The sequence below is a fragment of the Mastacembelus armatus genome, chromosome 20 (assembly GCF_900324485.2).
Source record: "Mastacembelus armatus chromosome 20, fMasArm1.2, whole genome shotgun sequence".
In the NCBI taxonomy this organism is placed as follows: domain Eukaryota; kingdom Metazoa; phylum Chordata; class Actinopteri; order Synbranchiformes; family Mastacembelidae; genus Mastacembelus; species Mastacembelus armatus.
In genome coordinates this window covers 4,065,728-4,085,766 of record NC_046652.1, presented here as the reverse complement: position 1 = coordinate 4,085,766, position 20,039 = coordinate 4,065,728, and the positions used below count along the sequence as shown (strand labels likewise).

The 20,039-nt window shown below is 39.1% G+C and overlaps 1 protein-coding gene across 7 annotated transcripts in view; it reads right to left on the bottom strand.

The window, feature by feature from the left end:
• ctnnd2a (catenin (cadherin-associated protein), delta 2a) overlaps positions 1-20,039 on the bottom strand; it is a 258,555-nt gene that overhangs the window by 98,673 nt on the left and 139,843 nt on the right. For all 7 annotated transcript variants that reach the window (XR_003294714.2, XR_003294713.2, XM_026291760.2 and 4 more), the window contains one exon: positions 17,454-17,760. Coding sequence is in view for 5 of the 7 variants with exons in the window: in XM_026291760.2 (XP_026147545.1) it covers positions 17,454-17,760 (307 nt within the window). In the remaining 2 variants the exon portion in view is untranslated. The remainder of the gene's footprint in view (positions 1-17,453; positions 17,761-20,039) is intronic.

The following is a 20,039-nucleotide window of genomic DNA, read 5'->3' as shown; positions in this document are numbered from 1 at the left end:
TTGCACTCTTGCACCCGAACTTCATTGGTCTACAGGAGTTTATGAAAGCTGACATTTTCACGTCTTTGCTTTTTTGAAAATATGCTTTCTATTAGTGTATCTACTAATCTATTTAAGCGTGTGTGTGTGTGTGTATGTATATGACATTGGTGGGGCAGGTGAAGGAGACCATTAGTGTGCAGGGACATGGTAAAATTTGCACGGGTAAGGAAAACACAAGCACCAGCACTAGTCCTTGCAGTTAGCTGAACACACAGAATTGGATGCATAATCGAACAGGGCATTAAACTGACGGACGAGTTTTCAAATACATATATACAGGCACACAATCTCGCATGCATTGAAGACACACAAGCATGCACTTCAATATCAGCAAACATAAAAATACACACATAGTAACACTTGCTGATGTGCAATTAGTGAATGTTTACACAGCCAAGCAATGGGCCAATGAAACATACACTCAGTCAAACACTCATTAGATGAGCCAATAGAAGCTGAGGTGACGACAACCATTACCGCACATACCACCCTCATTAAGACTTATTTATTCTACTGTAGGTAGAGAAGGTATAACTCATAATTTAGTACCTTCGCAACATCTATCAAATTAAAAAACAATTTTGTTGTAGCAAGCAACTAATACCTGTATAACACAAAGAAGATTCAAGTGGAATCTTTCAGACTTCTACCCTGATTGGGAATGATCTCTTCATGTCTGGAGTAGCAAGACATAGTATATCTCGCAACAAGGAGGTCTGTTAATTTCGGGTTTATTTTGAAACAGGAAAGTATCATGTTGTTCATTACTGTCAATCATCCAAATCAAGGAAACTGTCAAGCATCAAGGAAAGGTCTGAGATAATTGGGCCTCAACAGAAACTCTATGGTCCACTAGCATTAAATGGTAAAAATATGGGCTAAAATAACTAGTAAGAATTTGTACTACTAGTACTAATTTACTCTCTTGCCACACTAAAAGGTCCAAACAGCACCACTATAGATGACTAAAGATTGTGCATGAGTAGTGCATTTTTGTAACCGAGTGTCATTTTAAGTTGAGGAACACCTTCTTTAGACTATGGTGGATTTCCTCACAGTGGTGTTTGATAAAACTGAGAAGAACCTCTCTAGGTTTAGTCTTGACACAGCACAAGTGAACAAATTGACCAATCAAATTTCTATCTACTGCGTACAGCCAATCAAGGCACAGGCAAAGATTAATCTAGTAGATGAAGGAGAGCGTGCTGAAAAATTACTGCCCCATTGTCTCTTGATTTGCAAGTTGAGATGCAATCATGTCAATGAGTCTGCTCTGGCCTCTGAATGACAAACAAGGAAGGTGAGCTATTTTTACTGTGATGATGCTAATGAGGATACTGTCCTATGCATGTGTGTGTACATGCTCAACAAATGCACCTTCATGCCTCTGTACTTAATGAACATGCCACACTGTCACTGTGTGAGCGTACATCACGCAACCACAAATTATCTAAAATTATTCTGTCATATGAATATCACCGTAATAAGGTCAATCTGGATATTAGCACTACCTATGTATGCGTGTGTATACATGTGAGTGGATGTGTGTGTGTGTGTGTGTGTGTGTGTGTGTGTGTGAGCCTGGTATTACTCACATTATGGGTATTGAAACCTATTTACACACTCACACTGTGGGGACTTTGGTTTCCTTGTCAGGGCAAGATGCTGGTCTCCACTACCTATATCACTGAATGTTTGCAACGACATGATGTCAGGTTGGTGCAATGGTTAGAGTTAGGCATGTGACTTCACATACACAGAAACACATACAAACCTCTTTGTATAGTTGTGAGGACATTCCTTAACTCTTACTCTAACCATCATAACCATAATAACTAACTATCATAACTTTTACTCTAATTTTAACTTAAACCTACTGAAATTTGTCCATAATCTTCAAACCAAGTTTTAACAGTCAAACAGTCCTTTGTATGTGTGAAGACTGATGATACTGAACAGACATGTTTTTGTTTCCTTTCTCTCGCACACATCTGTGAACACCTTTGAATCTTTACAGCTGCCCACACACACTAAATTCACTTTAGCGCTAAGGCACCCCACTTACAAAAACATTTTATCATGCACCTTGTTTTATCCTTCTTCAGTTTTGTTTTGATTTTATTTTTTCTTTATTTGCCTTTATTTCTTTTCCCACTCGTTATTTATTTTTTTGAGTACACTGCATACTACAGTATGCCAAAGAGGCTGGTATAGCAATTACAACACCGGCAAGATCTGAATCAAATGGAAGCCATGCAAGCTACACAGCTCTGATCTTACTGTTACCAGGACCACCTGCACACATTGTGTCCTATGTGTGTGTATTAATGAGAGAGAGAACATTATTCCAATGGAAACTTTCAGTGACAGGTCTCATTTGGCGTTCAGTCACAGTTACTGGGCCATGTCCAAACTCCTCTGCTGTCTACTTGCTTTATGTCTTAATGTTTGTTAGTGCAAGGTCAGTCTATTTATATGGTTGTGTTGTAAAGGCCATGTGAAGATTGTACGAATTCAACCATGGCAAAGTGTTTGACACTGCATTTGTCTGTGATCATGGATGGACCATAAAACCAGTGGCCACACTGTTACTACTGTTAACAAGACCTTTGTCTTGCACATGTATTCTTTTAAAGACCCCATTAAAAACACATGGCCATGAATCACACAGCCCTGTGAGTGGCTTTCTTCAATAACAGGATTCCTCATTAACGTGACATTTAAGGAAACACATTACTACAGAAATGAACCCAGTTACTGTGTAACATGATGGCTTTAGTTTGCTGCATCTCCAACATGAGTAAAAAAGGGAGAATATTCAGTTTATAAAGCAGAATTTCAACTGAACACTTTGGCTCCCAGGGATAACATTACCCTGAGGATCTGGTTTAGGGTGCCTGTAGTTGATTGCCCCACTCAGAAATGTATTCATGTGTAGCAACATTTACTCTTTTGCAGCAATTTATACATTGAAAGAACCAGTACAAAGGGTAGCTGTTTTTTTTTTAATCCAAATCTGCATCTATCTTCAAAATTACTGGGTTGTCTTTAACTTAGCATAGAGTTTGTCTGCAGGCATTTAAGCTGTACTTGGGCATTGTGTGAGATAGTGTGAAAGTATATTAATATTTCAGTATGTCCTTGTGTGCAGCATGTTTGTGAGAGACTGCAATCAGCGAGGTGACACAAGAGGGAAGAAAAACTAATAAGCTAGTGATTAGCTTGTGCACCTGCTATTCTCATTAGTTCACACTGGGGCAATAATACAGCACAGAGAAATGGGAACAGTACAGCATTTGCTAAAAGCTGTGCAAGGCAATGCAAAAAGCATGCTGTTAATGATGCAGACTATGCAGATGATGACATAAAGAGTAAGACAATGGTCGTGATAAAAATAAGCGTAATGATGAAATATGATATAAAATGAACAATTAGGAAAATGACAAAATGGGATCATGACATTGACAATGTTGATTATGTTACATCTGGGATTGAGAATAACCATGACTGTGTTAGCTACTGGCACTTCATTGTTTTACTGCACTAATACTTTTTGAGTATTTCACTCTAGACAGGAAAGCAGATACTGACAGTACAGGAAGTGGTAGGGGGCTGTGATGTTGATAACATGGATCAAATCATTACAGTGACATGGCTGTGTTCATTATATTGGTGATTTTTATACTGATGGTTCTGACACATATTTGTGTATTATCTCTGACAAAGAAATAGTGAGAGGGAATATAATATTTCATAAAAATAGCCATCTGTATTTAAAGATGTTGACATTTCTCATGTGAGAAATCTGTGTCTCATAGTTAAACACCTGCTTAAGCACTTTCACACATGCTGCACATACTCCATTAGAGCCTTCCCAAGCAGATTGTGAATGGAAACGGGAATGGAAACACAGTGAATATTACATAGCTTGATTAATGCTTGTAAACCAGCTCTGTGTCATCTACAATGCTATAAATCAACATGTAGAGAAAATGACCTAAAATAATGCATCTTAACTGAAAATTTGGTTTAAAGGCTTCCTTTATTTTTTGTCAAATATCTATGGTCAAACCTTTTACAAAAAGGGCACAGAAACTAAACCAAAAACACTTTGCTTTCTGTAGAATGGCAGCTGCTTCTCACAGTATTAAACGCATCATGGCACAGAACCGGCATAAAAATTGACCATCATTTTGATTATTCCTGACCCAAATATGCAGTCTGCATTTCACTTTCCCTGTCACTGACAAATGGAATTCCAACTCTACAAAATCACTGAGGCGATAAAGTCAAATATAAAAGGTACAGTACAAAAATCTACACAGGGGAAAAGCAAACATGGCTGTGCATGAATACACATGCTACTTATTGCAATGTGTGCCATTATCTCCACACACATATGCTTAACACACACCCCTTCACAAGGAAGGGTAAGACAATGCCAACAACCGTTTTTGATGACTTATATGACAATCTGGCCTGCATCTATTTCTCAACTGACCATGCTCCTTTTCTTACAAACCATTTCTTCTTCTCTCTCCTTTGCAATCTCCATTTTCATGTCCCTTTTATATTTGTATCAAGATTATTGTGTCATTTTACTCAGAAAAAAGCACCATGAACACAGAAATGACAGCCATGCACAGTCCAGTGCAAACATAAAGCCTTAAGGAAAACACTTTAGCACCCTGGGGCAAAAAAGAGGAAGACAGAGTGATAAAGGGGAGAAGATGGAAAGTGAGGGAGAGTGCAAAAGGGGAAAACACTAGACAACCTCATACAACAACTAATGGCACTGTATGAGAACTGTGTGTTTAGACTGAGTGAGAAATAAAACACTTCAGGAGCTGAATGAAAGCCTTCACATACTAAACCCATCATCACTGCTGAGTCCCTACTACCTGCAGTGTGATGGAACGATGGAAGAAGAGAGAGAGAACGAATAGATGTATTATGGAGAAGTGTTTCTAGATGGAGTTAGCACCCCTGGGAAGCTTTAGAGTTATTTTATCATGACTCAGTAAAAAAATTGGATTGACTCAGCAGATCATACGTGGGGGGTCCATAATCAAAAATAGAATTTCGCAGGATAAAAAATGAATAATGAAGTAAAAAAAATGAGACAACCAAACACTTACTTAACTGGGGTAGATTCAGTGAGCAGGAATGTCCATCTATACACACAGTCTAATCTGCTCGTGACTGAGCATTTCCACTGGACCACTGGAGGTGTTAAGGCATTAGTCTGAAAGTAATTAAAGTGGTAAGGAGAGAGGTTCAAATGCTGCTGTTTCACCTTCTCATCCAGACTTATCCTGACAGTACAGGGATTGAAGAAAGTCATATGGCTGCCTCTGCGCATTTTACGGTAATGCTCCTGAAAGCTGGCAAGTTGGAATACAGCTTTCTTACAATGCTGTATGTGTTTTCTCTCTCTTCATTCTTGTACAACATTGAGAAAGACCCTGCTGATGTGTAGAGCATCAGGAGAGATGGGTAGTATTTGGCTGTCAGACTGAAGCACTGGGCTAAAACGATTCATACTCAGACTCTGACACACACGGCATCCAGCTGTTGACCTCTGACACCTGACTTCAATCAAAGCTCCTATGAATACAGAAAATGACAGTAAAAGCAATATATACCCAAAACTGTGTTCAAGTACAAGGCATTGCCGGTAGTGGCCTATGATCAAAGCCCACAGAAGCACCTCTCCACAGCCCACTGATGATCCAGGTGAACTCGTACTTTGACTGGCTGATGACAAGACCTGCCTTTTTGAGGACCTCAAGTAAGATACTGTTGATTATTCCAAACTCAACACAAAATTGATCTGGCCTCCCATCCTGAGCCGTTAACACCACTGCTGTGCTCCAGGCCAATCTTCAAGGCTCAACTGCCCCAGTCTGCAGCAAGTAGTCTCTTTCTTTTTTAACCACTTTCATCTTGTGAGGAGGAAACTGGTGTGAGTGTTTAATGGTAGCTGCCACGCCCCATCCACATCATGCACTACTCTATCAGTTCTCCCTGGTGCATCCATAAACATCAAACAAGAGAAATGAAGCACATCCTTCCTATGGAGCTCAACGTTGCTTAAGCCGTGGTGCTATGAAATTTGTTGACCACTTCAGCAGGGCCTATTCTGGTCAGCTGCAAATACAGCACAGCCTTTTGCCATCTGTGGGCCCTCATATTCCTACACAGCATTTAGATGACAAAGTCTAGTGGCTCTTTCTCTGGCTTGCTAATGATAGAATTTAGGTCATTAATCTTTTTCAGAACCATGCACTGGCCAGCAAAGCTAGACCCCAGCTGGCCTCTCGGCCCGCAGAACACTAACAAAATATCTACGGGATAAAAACTTGTTTATGCCCCTTACATCTCACTTCCAAGCTTTTCATGAAAGTATGGCCATTATCCTGAGTCTTCCAGAGCCTGATACCATGCAAATAATATGAAATGGTATCAAACATGGGGTCTTGGTTTTAATGAATTTACTTCTGTTTCTGTTTCTCAGGCAAAAAGGTGAAATCTACAACTCACTACAATTACTTAAAATGCTGTACAGTTAGTACAGTTGGATGCTGCTTCTTTATGCTTATTTGGCACTTGTCAGCATGCTTCTTTTATTAGCATGCAAAGAAAATTATAATAATAAAAAGTTTAAGAAGTAGGCCGATTGGTTTGCAACTCAGTGGACATATGTGCATGTATGTGACTGGGCATGTAAAGGTTTTATTTTAGCTAGCACACATACCACAGGGATATATTATGATATTATGATATGATTGTTGTATGTAGCTGCTTGTGTAAACCCACAGCTGCCAGATATGGACATATCAGACTTATGTGAACATAATAACCAAAACTTGTGCCTTTTGTTACACGTTCCTCAATAATTTCACCTTTGCAGAAATCCAGTTTTTTTAAATAAACTTGTTCTTCCTTTTTTATTGCAACCATCTGCCTTCTTATTATTGTTACCTCCTGTACCTCTGTTCTCCAGTTTTCAGTTTATTTAAGTTCTCTGGTCATTACTGAGTCCCAGTGGGTCCAATAACAGGCACTCAATGCTTGATTTCCTGGAAGTAACTCAGCTGAAAGGTCAAGATCCCTCTCCTGCAGACGAGATATACAACTCAATGACCTTAACTACTGCAGCTCCATGGAAAACTGAGTCATGTGCAAAAATTGCACAGGACAATGCACAAGATGTACAACTGCTTGATATTAATGTCTGCAATGAATGTTATTATGAAGTTAATTAAAGACAAAATAAATTCCTCTCTAAAGTCAATACCACTGAGTTCATGCAAGACTGCACTGAAGTCCTAGGGAAATAAAGCTTCACTGCCTCTTTAGGGTAGTTATACTGACAGCACTGTGCTACACTTGCGACTGCATTTTCCTAGCAAGCAAGTAAGATATAGATATAGCACCCACAGATGTATATAGAGAAAAATTGTCTCAACTGGAATATGAACATGTAGACACAGTTCTGAGATACGTATTTGGTCTGAAGCTAACATTTGAAGCTCACTCCTCCACAACACAGTTAGTCTGCCTCAGCCATGAAATGAATTTTAATGTACTTCAATTCAAAAAGTACAGCTGACCCGATACTCATATGATGATGTGGTAGGTTGCAGTTTGGCGAGGCTAGGAAAGTAAAAGGCTATTCAGGTGAGAAGAAGAGGTAAAGCTGATAGTTTTCCGTGAGGGTGCAGCTTTTTCTCTTAATTATTTTTTTCTTTAAGCTTTGGTTATTTTTCCAGGGTTTATTTTGTTTTTGTGGCATTTATATTTTTTCTTCAACAGCCCCAAAAAGTTTCAAAGCAAAATAATGCTGTTTGGTGGGTTGATCTGTCAGTAGGTAAAAACCTTAATATAAATCTCACAATCTGTTAAAATTTTGATTTTTGGTATTTTCTGTGTTACCAATGTAACATTGCTCTATACATAGGAAATGGTTGTGTACCTGTGCTGTTTGAGCCAGAGGAAAAGCAAAGTGAAGTGAGGCGCAAAGAAGATATATAGTAATTCTGCTGGTGTGACATTTTTCCATAATCCCTCTCAAATGCCACCCGTGTCATGAGATGGGGACACAGAAATGTGGTGGGAGGAGAAGAGGCAGTGACAGAAGACTGCACGCTATGGTGCAATAGAAATGTCACATGGTATAAACCTTATTTGCTAACCTGGATATTCATAGCATTTAATAGCAGTGCTTAATATGTGTGCATGTTCATCATGTTTATCAAAGAAATGTTAGGGGCAGTAATTAAAGTAAAAAAGAAACGAACATGATAGAATACACACTACACATAGTGCACACTATAGGAAAACATCCTTCAAATGTTAAAACAGTGAACACAGCCTTTTATGTTTCTATTTTGTATTTCTATTCTCATCTCTCACTGCTTGATAGCAAAATATATTGTCAGTATATAGTCTCTACTTTGTATGTGTGATTCTTACCTATATGTCATTTTTTTCCATTTACTTAAAAATGTAATGTGTGTACATTACAAAAGTCTCCCTGTGTGTCCACCCACTGACGACTGTAATTCAGACGTATCTATCTGCCTGTCTTTGATCTTTCCTCCCACTGCCCAAGCCTCAGATTTAGGGTGAAACTCAGAGTAGCAGAGGAGATGGCAGACACACCGAGTTGTTATCATCCCAAGGTCACACACACACACACACACACACACACACACACACACACACACACACACACACACATAGGCCACCTCAGAAAAGGAAAATAACCACAATGGGCAATTTACCCACAACAGGCAGGGATGATGGCCAGGACACAGATGCACACACACACACTCACACACACAAACACACACACAGCTGTGCCTCAGGGCCAAGGTTCTGGCAATGCATCATTACCCTCCCTTGGAGATGATTCCATATCCCAGCATGCATTTCTCATGTGAAGAGGAAATTACCCCTGGGCCGTGCTGAGAGCCAGTAGAGTGTGTCCTCTCTCCTCTATCTGTCTCTCTTTCTTCCTTCCTTTTCTTTTCTTAAATCCCTCGCTCACTCCATGAATGTGCTTCTCAAACTCTTACCGTCCTCCCACTCTTGCTCTCTCCTACAGCCACTTGTATTTCTCTTAATGCCACTTTATTTTGTCTGCTCCTTCCCTTGTTCTATGTCTGATGTTGAACACAGGCAAAAGGACAAGAACATACGAGCCTCTCTGTCCTATCCTCTGTCTGTCAGTCAGTCAAAGAGCATAGTGAGTTTAAATATTTCTGGCTGTGACCATCTGTGAACAGACAAAAATGGATAAAACTTTAAATCATCTTACTTCATATATCCTTTATCAATTTCACTACCTTGAATATTAATGAAAGATCTATATAAGGTAGATGGACAACAGTGTTTTTCAGTTTGCAACTAAAGAATGAGTCATTAACATTCAGTGTAGTGAATATGGGAGGGAAAGGCTCCATTAACTCACTTTTAAATATTGCTAATAGTCTGTGACCTGAAGAAAGAAGTTACCCATCTCTGGAGTTAAACTAGGGTGTGGAGCAAATTATGCAAGAACCAGAATTAAACCAAGGTAAACTGAGCAAAAATGGCAGCCTGTGCTCAGTTTAGACTGTTTTGTGCTCTATTTAACAATTATAATTATAATAATGTCTATTTACATATTATATTGAGCTGCCACATGAAGACAAGTTTCATCATTCAGTTTGTGTAATATAGCAAATACAGTTATGAAATAAATGTGGAGTAAAAATATATAAAATACATGCCCCTGAAAAGAAGTTGAGTCAAAATATAAAATAGTAGAAAATAGAAATGCTCACAGTGGAAGTACATCAAATTTGTATTTAAATACAGTACTTAAAGCACTTACTTACTTTCTACCACTGAACTTCACAAATATACAAGTGGAACTGAGGGAGGGCTAGGGATAGATGGGTAGGTGAGTTTCTACTGCTCAGAACAGCTCATTAAAAAATAAAAAACTGAAGAAATTAATGAAGAATTGAGATTCAAATTGTGAGCAATGAACATAAACATGTTCATTTTAATGCATATGAACTGAACTCCAAGCTGTGAGCTGTGAACTTTGAACACGAATATTGATGGAACATAAAGAAGTCAATATTGGTGTTCAGCATTTAGAAAGCAAAACATTTATAGTCTTCATATCAAAACTAAAAACCTATGAATTGTTATATAAGTTCTTCCTCTCTCAGCAGAAGGGATTTCTAAAAGGGTCATTTAAGATTCTCATGAGAAATGCAGTGGTCATGTATTGTCGAAGCAATGTCAAGTCTTTGGGTCTAGATACATTTGAAATTCACAAAAATCACAAATAAGTTGTCTATGCAACTATGGAGCATATTTTGTATTTAAAAAATATGCTGTACTATGTATAATAGTAGTGGTTATTAATATTTCAATGTATTTATTTTGCTAACATGATTCTGTCTGGGCCCTGTGATGGACTGGTGACCTGGGATAGGCTCCAGAAAGATCCCTGTGACCCTGGTTAGGAAAAAGGGGGTATAGATAATGGATGGATGGATAGATTGATGGATGGATGGATGGATGGATGGATGGATTCTGTCTGGTTGCAAAGAAATATTATGTGGTTGCTAAGGTGCATTATGTGTATACAATAGTCAGTTTCAAGCAAGTTGTGTGAGCAGTAATGACACAGCAGATCTTTGTGTGTCTGTCCATAATATTCAAACCCTGTCTCTCTCACCTTTCTCACTCTCTCTCTCTACAGACACAGTGCTGCACAAACAAATGCACAACAAACTCCCCATTCACAGATCTACATGCATGTGCAGACATGCACAGATTTACTGCTGACCAGTGCAGATTTTCCATGAACAGCAATGTATGCAGGCGGTGACCCAACAACGTGTGAGAATAAATGGTGAGCTGTGACACTAACATGTCACACTAGATCACATCAAGGTGTTGTAAACAGTAATTTTATATCAGCAGGTCCACTGTATCTAGAAAAGAGTGGAGGCACAGGTGGCGTTTCTGTTTCCTTTACTTATACATAACTGTAAGGATTTCTAGCGAAAACGTAAATAAGGAGAGTTGGATTTGAATGACGGGGATTGATTTATCCTAACTTCAATCCTGAATCTCCTTCTTCACCTCCCGTGTCTCCTCTGAAACTTGCATTTTCTCTTTTCGATCCCTCTAGATATGTCTCCCCTATTACCTAAAAAATGTCTCTCTGTACTTTCTTCCCTTATTCAATATTCTCCCCTTCTGCCTTTCTTTGCCCATTTTTATTTCCCTTCATTATTGGTTTTGCCTCCCCTTCTTGCCATTCCTTCCTTAATTGGTTTTGTTGGTCTGTGCTCTACATTTTCTTCCTCATCTTGCTCTTTATATTGTCCTTTATATTCATTACAGCAAGAAAGGCAGTGGGTGTAAGAATCCCTTTTCACAGAAAAAGCTTTAAGAAAAGCACAAAAACAAGCCAATGAAAAGTAACAATTATCTATTGTACATAATATCATGCCCTTTTCCACAATTCTTGGTCTTTATTTATCCACCATGCTTTTTGTCTAGAAATCCACCCCGTCCTTTTATTTTCCACCCACTTCTCTACATGTGCTCACTCTTCAGCAACTGTAATGGTCCCTAATTGTGTAACTGACCATGCACACACACGCAGGGACACAAAAACACACACATGCAGTACAGTTACCTATACAAATAAAGCAGAATATATGCTGATAAATGATATAGAGTAGACCTATATTGTCCTCTGAAACACACACTGTGCACCATAACACACAATAACACAAAAACAACCTCTGCCCTCACGCAGAATGTTCTTTGTCTCTAATAGCTGCTAACTCATTTAGCAGTTCATGTTAACTGAGCTAGATCCAATTATAGCAAGACATAAAGTGGATTTTGGGGAGGAGGCCATTTAACCCAGAGGTCGACCGATTAATCGGTCGGCCGATTTTTACCATTTCTAACATAACTGGCATCAACTGGTAGCTGAGCATATTAAGCCAATTAATAGGCAGGCACATCTGCAGTCAGTCTAGTGCTGTTGTTATTGGAGAACACATGACATTGAGCGTTTTGTCAACTGTCATTTCTACCAGACCTCATATGAGTGTGGTAATCACTCTACATACAGAGCCGATGATAAAATACAATATGCAGCAGCTCGTAGCCAGCCTGTGAGCACCTTTGCCGGTCATGAGCTGTACCAGAATGTCCCTTGGTTATGTAATCTGCATATTTTACTCTGCTATACATTACCCATTCTTCAATGTCATTTATTATTGTTTGCCAGTAGTATCCAGCAGTAACCCTGAATATGGTGGCCCTCCTGCCATTATGATTCCCAGTACCAAGGTTATTGTGGCACTCCATTGGAACAGATCTTTTCCCCTCCTCTGACAGCACAACTAGACGTAGATACTGTCCACTGGGGCCAGTGTAGAAGAGTCTGTTGTCTGTTGTAAGATAATGTGGGGAGGTTTCAGTTGTGACTGCAGTGAGGTTTGGAAGTTCAGGTATAGCAATGATAGGGAGGCCTCACGAGTTGTCTGTCTGTTCAGTTAAAACTCCCGGAGAATAAGCAGAGCATGAGTAAGCAGCTGGTCCACCAGAATCTTCTCATAATTTGAGATATCCAGCTCTGGTGTGTATTTTAGTTTTAAAGTCACAGAAGACAGTTAACTAATAACTTAGACTGACTTCATAACTCATAATTGTGGTAACAGATGTCACCCATGGAAACCAGTTCAAAAATGTCTCTGTTCAGCAGCAGGAGACAAATAATAACAATAATGATAACAATACTAATAATAATAATCCTTATAGAAATAATAGGGTTTGAACCTCTGGTACTCGGAGCCTTAAAATGATAAAGAGTTAAAAATATGTTTTGAAAAGTCTTTGCAAAGTATCCGGTTGTGTTACTGTATGTGAATGGTGCCTATAAAGTGTCAGTATTCCCTGCAGGTGTATTATAGCAAGACTACGTCTGTCATCCATGTCTTTAAACAAAAAATAAAAATGGTGATAAATCTATAATGAGGTTATATGCAATGAAAAAACAACAAGTTGCCATCTCTCATTTTGACTAAAGGAGTACAACCAGCATTTATTTTGCTTTGCCTTCGAGCAGATTGGACAGCAAAAGCAACATATATTAAAAAGCTGGTTTCAATATTGCACAGTAATGAATGAAAGTAAACAACCTAACTTATGAAAACAAAATTTGATTTGCTCTGATGTATAAACAGCATGTATAAATTTTCTTAAAGAGCATTCAAATTTAGGCTCTCTGAGTTGCATGACACAATTTTTTCCCTATACAAAATGTTGTCATTAATCCTGGTACTATCCATCCATCATCTATACCCACTTATTCCTAACAAGGGCCACAGGGATCTGCTGGAGCCTATCCCAGCTCTCTTTGGGTCAAAGGCAGGGGTCCACCCTGGACAGGTCCCCAGTCCATCACAGGACCACATAGAGACAAACAACCTCACACACTCACACTCACTCCTATGGACAATTTAGAGTCACCAATCAACATGTTTTTGGACTGTGGGAGGAAACCAGAGTACCTGGAGAAAACCCACACAAGCACAGGGAGAACATGCAGACTCCACACAGAAAGGCACCTGCTGGGTTTCAACAGTTGATGTGTCACTAAGGTGACAAAAGAGGTATACTGCAATTTCATCTTACAGAAATCAGAAGGTGTACATAATGTAGTTTTCTGTGTATTCATACAACAAAGGCTCAGTGCAGAACATTTTGGGGGGGGGGGTTGGCAAAAGGTTTCGGTATGGTAGCAAAAGGGAAGGAAGAGTTCCCTCTCACAAGCATTGTATGAATGTGAACAAGGTTTGATTTTTACAAAGAAAAAAGTCAAAATGGTTGTCCATGTAAGATTTTCTGTTTTTGTAATGATTCGGTCACACTGTTTCATATTTATTCGTCTCTTGTTTCTCATTTTATGTCTTGCTCGGTCTCCTTCTTTCTCTCCTATAACTGACAGCTGCTGCCGAACACTTGATCCATGCAAGTCTCTGTAATTAAAGGAATTATACATCAAGAGTCGTGTGAAATATATATAAATTTAGAGGGGAGAGTGAGCTTTACTTAATTGCAGAGACAAAAGGAGGGAAGTGATCACAGCCTAGTAGGACTCTTTTACACACAGTATGACACTAAGGGAGGCGAAATAGGGTTTCTTGACTGAAGTAACACTGTCTTTAATTAGACATTCGTTCTTTATCATGTATGAGATAACTCCACATAGGACTAGGAATATGGCTGCTTTATGACCAACATTAGCACTGCATTGGCCCAGCAGGTCTCCAAAGTAATGGACGTACGCTTCTTTGGTACATTACTTTGAAAAGTTAACAAAAATTATAATTTTGCAGTTTACCTCATGACAGTCTAGACAAATAGATCCGAAGCCGAAGTAAAACTTTGAGAACTGTAAAATCCTCCACCATGGTATTTTATAAGTAAGTAGTGCAATGTTTTGGTATCGGATACTCACTCAGACTCGTGAATCTATCAGTGAGACCAGCCTTGCTTGACTATATTTTGTCCCCAATCATACAAGAAGCAACACTACACATCAATGCAACCCTTTTTAAGAGTATTAGTGTTGCCAATTTCAATGGGCCTTTTAGGCATCTGTGTATTTGTTTTTCCAGAAGTAGTTTTTATTATTCCTTGGTGCTTGGAGAAGTGGTTTGTCATGTACGGTGAATGAGAGTCAGCATAGAACAGGTCAAAACAAGCGCATAGTGGGAATAAAAATCATTCTGAGACTTTTAACTCAGACTGGTGCATCAAAACCTCTCTAGATACATCATCAGATACTGTTTGGTCCATGTCGCACTTCAAATAATCAAGTGAAGAGAGGTTAAATTGACTATAAGAATACATCCAACCATCATCTATACCCACTTATTCCTAACCAGGGTCACAGGGATCTGCTGGAGCCTATCCCAGCTCTCTTTGGGTGAAAGGCAGGGGTCCACCCTGGACAGGTCACCAGTCCATCACTGGGCCACATAGAGACAAACAACATCACACACTCACACTCACTCCTATGGGCAATTTGGAGTCACCAATCAACCAGACATACATGTTTTTGGACTGTGGGAGGAAACCAGAGTACCTGGAGAAAACCCACACAAGCACAGGGAGAACATGCAGACTCCACACAGAAAGGCCCCTGATGGGTTTCAAACCAGGAACCTTCTTGCTGTGAGGCAACAGTGTTAACCACTCAACCACCATGCTATATAAGAACACATGAAGCTGAAAAACTTACACATTAATTATATTTACAGACAAACTGAAATAGATATTTACACAATCCAATAACAGATTTATTCCGATTGTATTATCGTAGTTTGAGCATATAATTGAGTCAACACACAAACAAGTATCAACAATAACTGAGCATTAATAAGTAGTTGCTTTTTACTGCTGTTCAACTTACTTTATATTAAATGTATTTCTATTTTTTTCATTTTTCTCCTGGGTATTGGCTATAGAGAGTGTGAGATTAGAATTTAAACTACACAGTACACAAGTAAATACTGTGTGAAAACTTCTTTTTCCTTCCTGGATATTTCTATAATACAATTCTGAGACCTAAACCAGTCCCATAGGTTTTGAATATTTACATCACCATATCAAAATCTGTAGATGATATAATATATAAGATAATATTATCCTGAGAAGTAAACCCTTTTCATTACCGTTTATGGTGTAAAACTAGCCTGGTGTTTGAACTGGACCCACTGGGAGCTGTGGTCCTGAATCCTGTCTGTTGCTCTGCTCCTCCTCTCTGAGGTTTTAAGTTCTTTTCTCTGAGCTTTTCCATCCACATCTTTATGTTAGACCAACTCCAGAAATATGTATATCTTATGTTTATATAAATGTCTGCCTTCTACTGTTCTGACTGTTGTATGTGCATAGTGGGTCACTAACAGGGTGTTTTCACATCCCTCTGCTGAGTGGGCAGATGTCTGTTTGCTTCCCTGAACTCTGAGATTCAAAAATACATGGTCAAACAAACCTGAAAGCCAATCAAGGTTCACCTTGTTAATGTTTACAAATGCTCTGCAAAACTTCAAACCTATGAGCAGCCAGAGCTAACATGCCAGTGACTAGGAATAGGACAGAAAGTTTCACCTGCTGAAAGGTAATATACTGATGGATGTAGCAGTTAAACCAGAACCAGAAGTTTCCTTCATATGAGACGTGTTACGTTTGGGTCCGTGGGATTAGCTTATCTGAGTTCTAATGGTCAGCCAATAAGCCAATATCTGGGTCCTCTTTTACTAGATTACATTTCAGATCACCTGAGGAAATAGACACAAACTGTTAGCCACCCATGTTGTTTTAAGTCTTATTGATATCCACCACGCAACTCAGCACTAATTTAAAAAAATAAATAAATAAATAACACGGGTATGTTAGCTACCACTTATAAGTTAACAGCTCATATTATACAAAAACAAGATGCTAACCACACTTAGGTTAGGTTTTGGCTCATATATGAATCATTTTAATATTAACCACTGTATTCTGATACACAGTGGTTCCGTTGTCACTGGTTTTCACTGTTTCACTGAATCGTTGAATACACACGGACTGCCAAAGACCACACCAGTAGTGGCTGAACTATTTTTTGAGGAAAACTTTTGTTGAACAATAAATTTTATAGAGCTGAGTAGTATATATGCTTCAAAAGGTATCCAGAGGGAATACATACCTTGGCTTACTTAAAGTAAAATTGATCACATAATAATTTTGCCAGAAATTCATAAGTAAACACACACATGCCCATGCAGGTTTTTTTCTAACTCACAGAAAATAAGACTTGTATAGGCTTACAAAATTAAATTTACTGGTAGAAACCCAAATGCAAAAGCATATAAAGCTCTGTTTTCATGTACACCCGTTTTAACCATTCAGTATTGCATATCAAATAGGTCAAAGACAATTCACAGCTTTACTATGACTGTGACTAACTCTGACTGAAATATTAATCACTGTATGCATGTTGGCGTGTGTGTTCATGCTGTTTGTATGCAGGGACATCCTACAAGCCAAAAAGCTCGATTATTCAAGGACTAAAGTTATGATAAGGCTCCAGGGAATGAATACACATAAGTTAATGCTATGTCCTCACAGATATTGTAATACAAATTTTTCTCTGCACTTCTTAATACCTCTCACTGTCACACTTGTTGTTTCAAAGTGCCTTTAAACATCCTATGCTCCATTATCTTGGGTACATTGTGGTCCACTGAACTCCACAAAATAAACAAACACACACACACACACCCTCATAGACACACAAAACATTCCCATTCCTTTCATCCTACCTGGGGTCTTTCTGAATAGAGTCAATAGAAGGAGAGCGCTGCAGGGTGCCTTCAGGTGGTAGGGCTGGTCCAGATTTGCTGTAGGGTGACTCCACCACTGAAGGGCAATACTGCAGAGTGCGGTAGGGGTCTGCCACATAGGGGTCTGAGCCATATACATCTCCACCTCCACCACTTCCACTAGAGGTATAGCCTGGCCCCACTGTGGCATAGTTGTTGGTCCCACCACGGCTGTAGTTTCCTGTCCCTGTACCATGACTTCCTGTGCGTTGCAAAGGGGCAGAGTCGACACCGGGGGAGGAAGGAGCTATGGTAGGAAAGTATGGACAGAGGACATAACTTAGGACCTGGTCATGGACACGTTGGGTCAGGTCTGCAGGGCAGAGGAGGGGGCAGAAGGTGAAGAGGTGAGAAGGGAGTAGGCGAAAAAAAGAGAGGTGGTAGACAGAAGATTCAAAGAGCAAAAATAGGAGGTGAGGAGATAAACGGGTAGGAGAGAAAAGAGGCAGAAAGAAAACCAAGATGAACAGGTTGTTGAGAAAATAAATGTGTCTTCATATGAATGGATAAACATTGGCCACATGCCAAGGATTACCAACAAGGACCAATGTTCAATAGAGGGAAGAATTGAAGAGGAAAAAGAGAGAAAAAGATCAACACAAGTTGTGTAGGCAGAACTTTGAGATCATATTAATGACAAGTGTAATCAATGCGCAAGAAAAAAAAATCTACTTCCTAATACAGTCATATTTCCAAATTGTATTGACCTTATAAAGAGATCCATCCATCCATCCATTATCAATACCCCCTTTTTCCTAATTAGTGTCATAGGGATCTGTTGGAGCCTATCCCAGCTCTCTTTGGGTGAAAGCTACACCCTGGACAGGTCACCAGTCCATCACAGAGATTATTTAGAAATTATTGAGATACTATGTCAATATGTAATTGAACTCTATAGATTTACATATAGTAAATCTATTTGTCTTTAGTGAGCTTTCTGCTGTTTATCATTAAGAAACTCCCAAGGGGAACTCTGGCTTAGCTACAATGCTAATGTTGCCAGCAGTAGTTTGCTATATGTAAGAGGTTCAAACATTGCTTTTTAATTTTGTTATCTGCATTTATATGCTACTATTTTACAGATTAAATAAGATGTCTCCTAATTTTCTGGTCTAATATGATAATTAGTTAAACTGACTGCACTTTTATAGAGTTTTTCTAACTTAATGCACTGGACACAGTGCTTTACAATTTTTGCATTCATGCATTCACACTCATGGATATGCCAATGGAAGCAGAGCTGCCATGCAAGACCATGGCCTGGGCCCTTGGGTTTCAGTGACTTGCACTTCAACATGTGGGCTATAAGGGCAGTGGAATCAAATTGTTAACCCTGCAATTAGTGTTTGACCCACTATGGTTGGTATAAAGTTTCAGAATTTTTACAAACACAAGTAGACTGATTAGTTTTTGCATTCACAATAGTCAGCATGAGTGAAGTCATAGTTCAACAAATCTGAACTTCCAGCACAGTCCTGCTGTCCTCACAGCACATGGAAGTCTGCGCATTGCTGTCACAGCGTAGCGCATACACAATGAGGATGTGAATACAAAAGGAGTTTTTCTACAATAATGTAGACATGCCTGAAGTGTTTTGTGCAACAAATGACTCATTAGTTAGCCATTTCCATGCAATGAAAAATAGAAACGCTGCTCGTAAGCGTATTTGTGAGTAGCTAGAGGATAACTGCAAAAAATGTTTCCATACAGTGATATATCTGTCTGGTGAGTAATAAGGACAAAATAATACATAATATATAAAAAATAAAACACCAAGCTATCTCTCTGGATAGTGAGATGGAAATTGAATGGGGATTTGCTCAAGGATGTAAGAAAACTGCTGGGGCACAGTAGCTGTCACCTTCCATCCCCATTGTGGTGGGAGCAGCAGATCAGATGATATATCAAAGTGTTAATGTGAGTCTTGAGGCCTTGTTCTTTGGCTGTAAAAACACTGAGATTGTGTGTTTGTGTATGTGTGTATGTGTGTGTGTGGGGGGTGGTGCTCATCTATCATTAAGATTAATATATGTATAAAGAATCACACACTTACACACATGCAAGAACACTATAAATGTGTTCTTCAGGGAGTATGCAATAAGTCACAAAGCCTTGAAATCAATATGTGGTCACGTGATTGGCTAGGGCTTTAACACAGGGTAATGACCCTCCTTTCACAAAAAGAGTTAGCCCTTAACACAATGTCTGGCCCCAAAGCATATACACATAGGCCAGGCCCCAAACAACCATATATTTCATTTTTATGTATGAGAGGAAGCACTTGTAAACATACATTCACAAATTATATGAATTCCTGCCCTTAATTAAAATAATTGTATTTGTGAGTATTATTGGCCGGAGGTTCAATATCTCATTGTTATGTGACCAACAAACCTGCTCTTTTGTGTCGCCTTGAGTGGTGGCATTTACTTGACCTTCAAAACCCTCTTATCTCTCTCGTTTGCACTTCTTTCTCTCTCTCTCTCTCTCGAACACACACACACACACACACACACACGCACACAC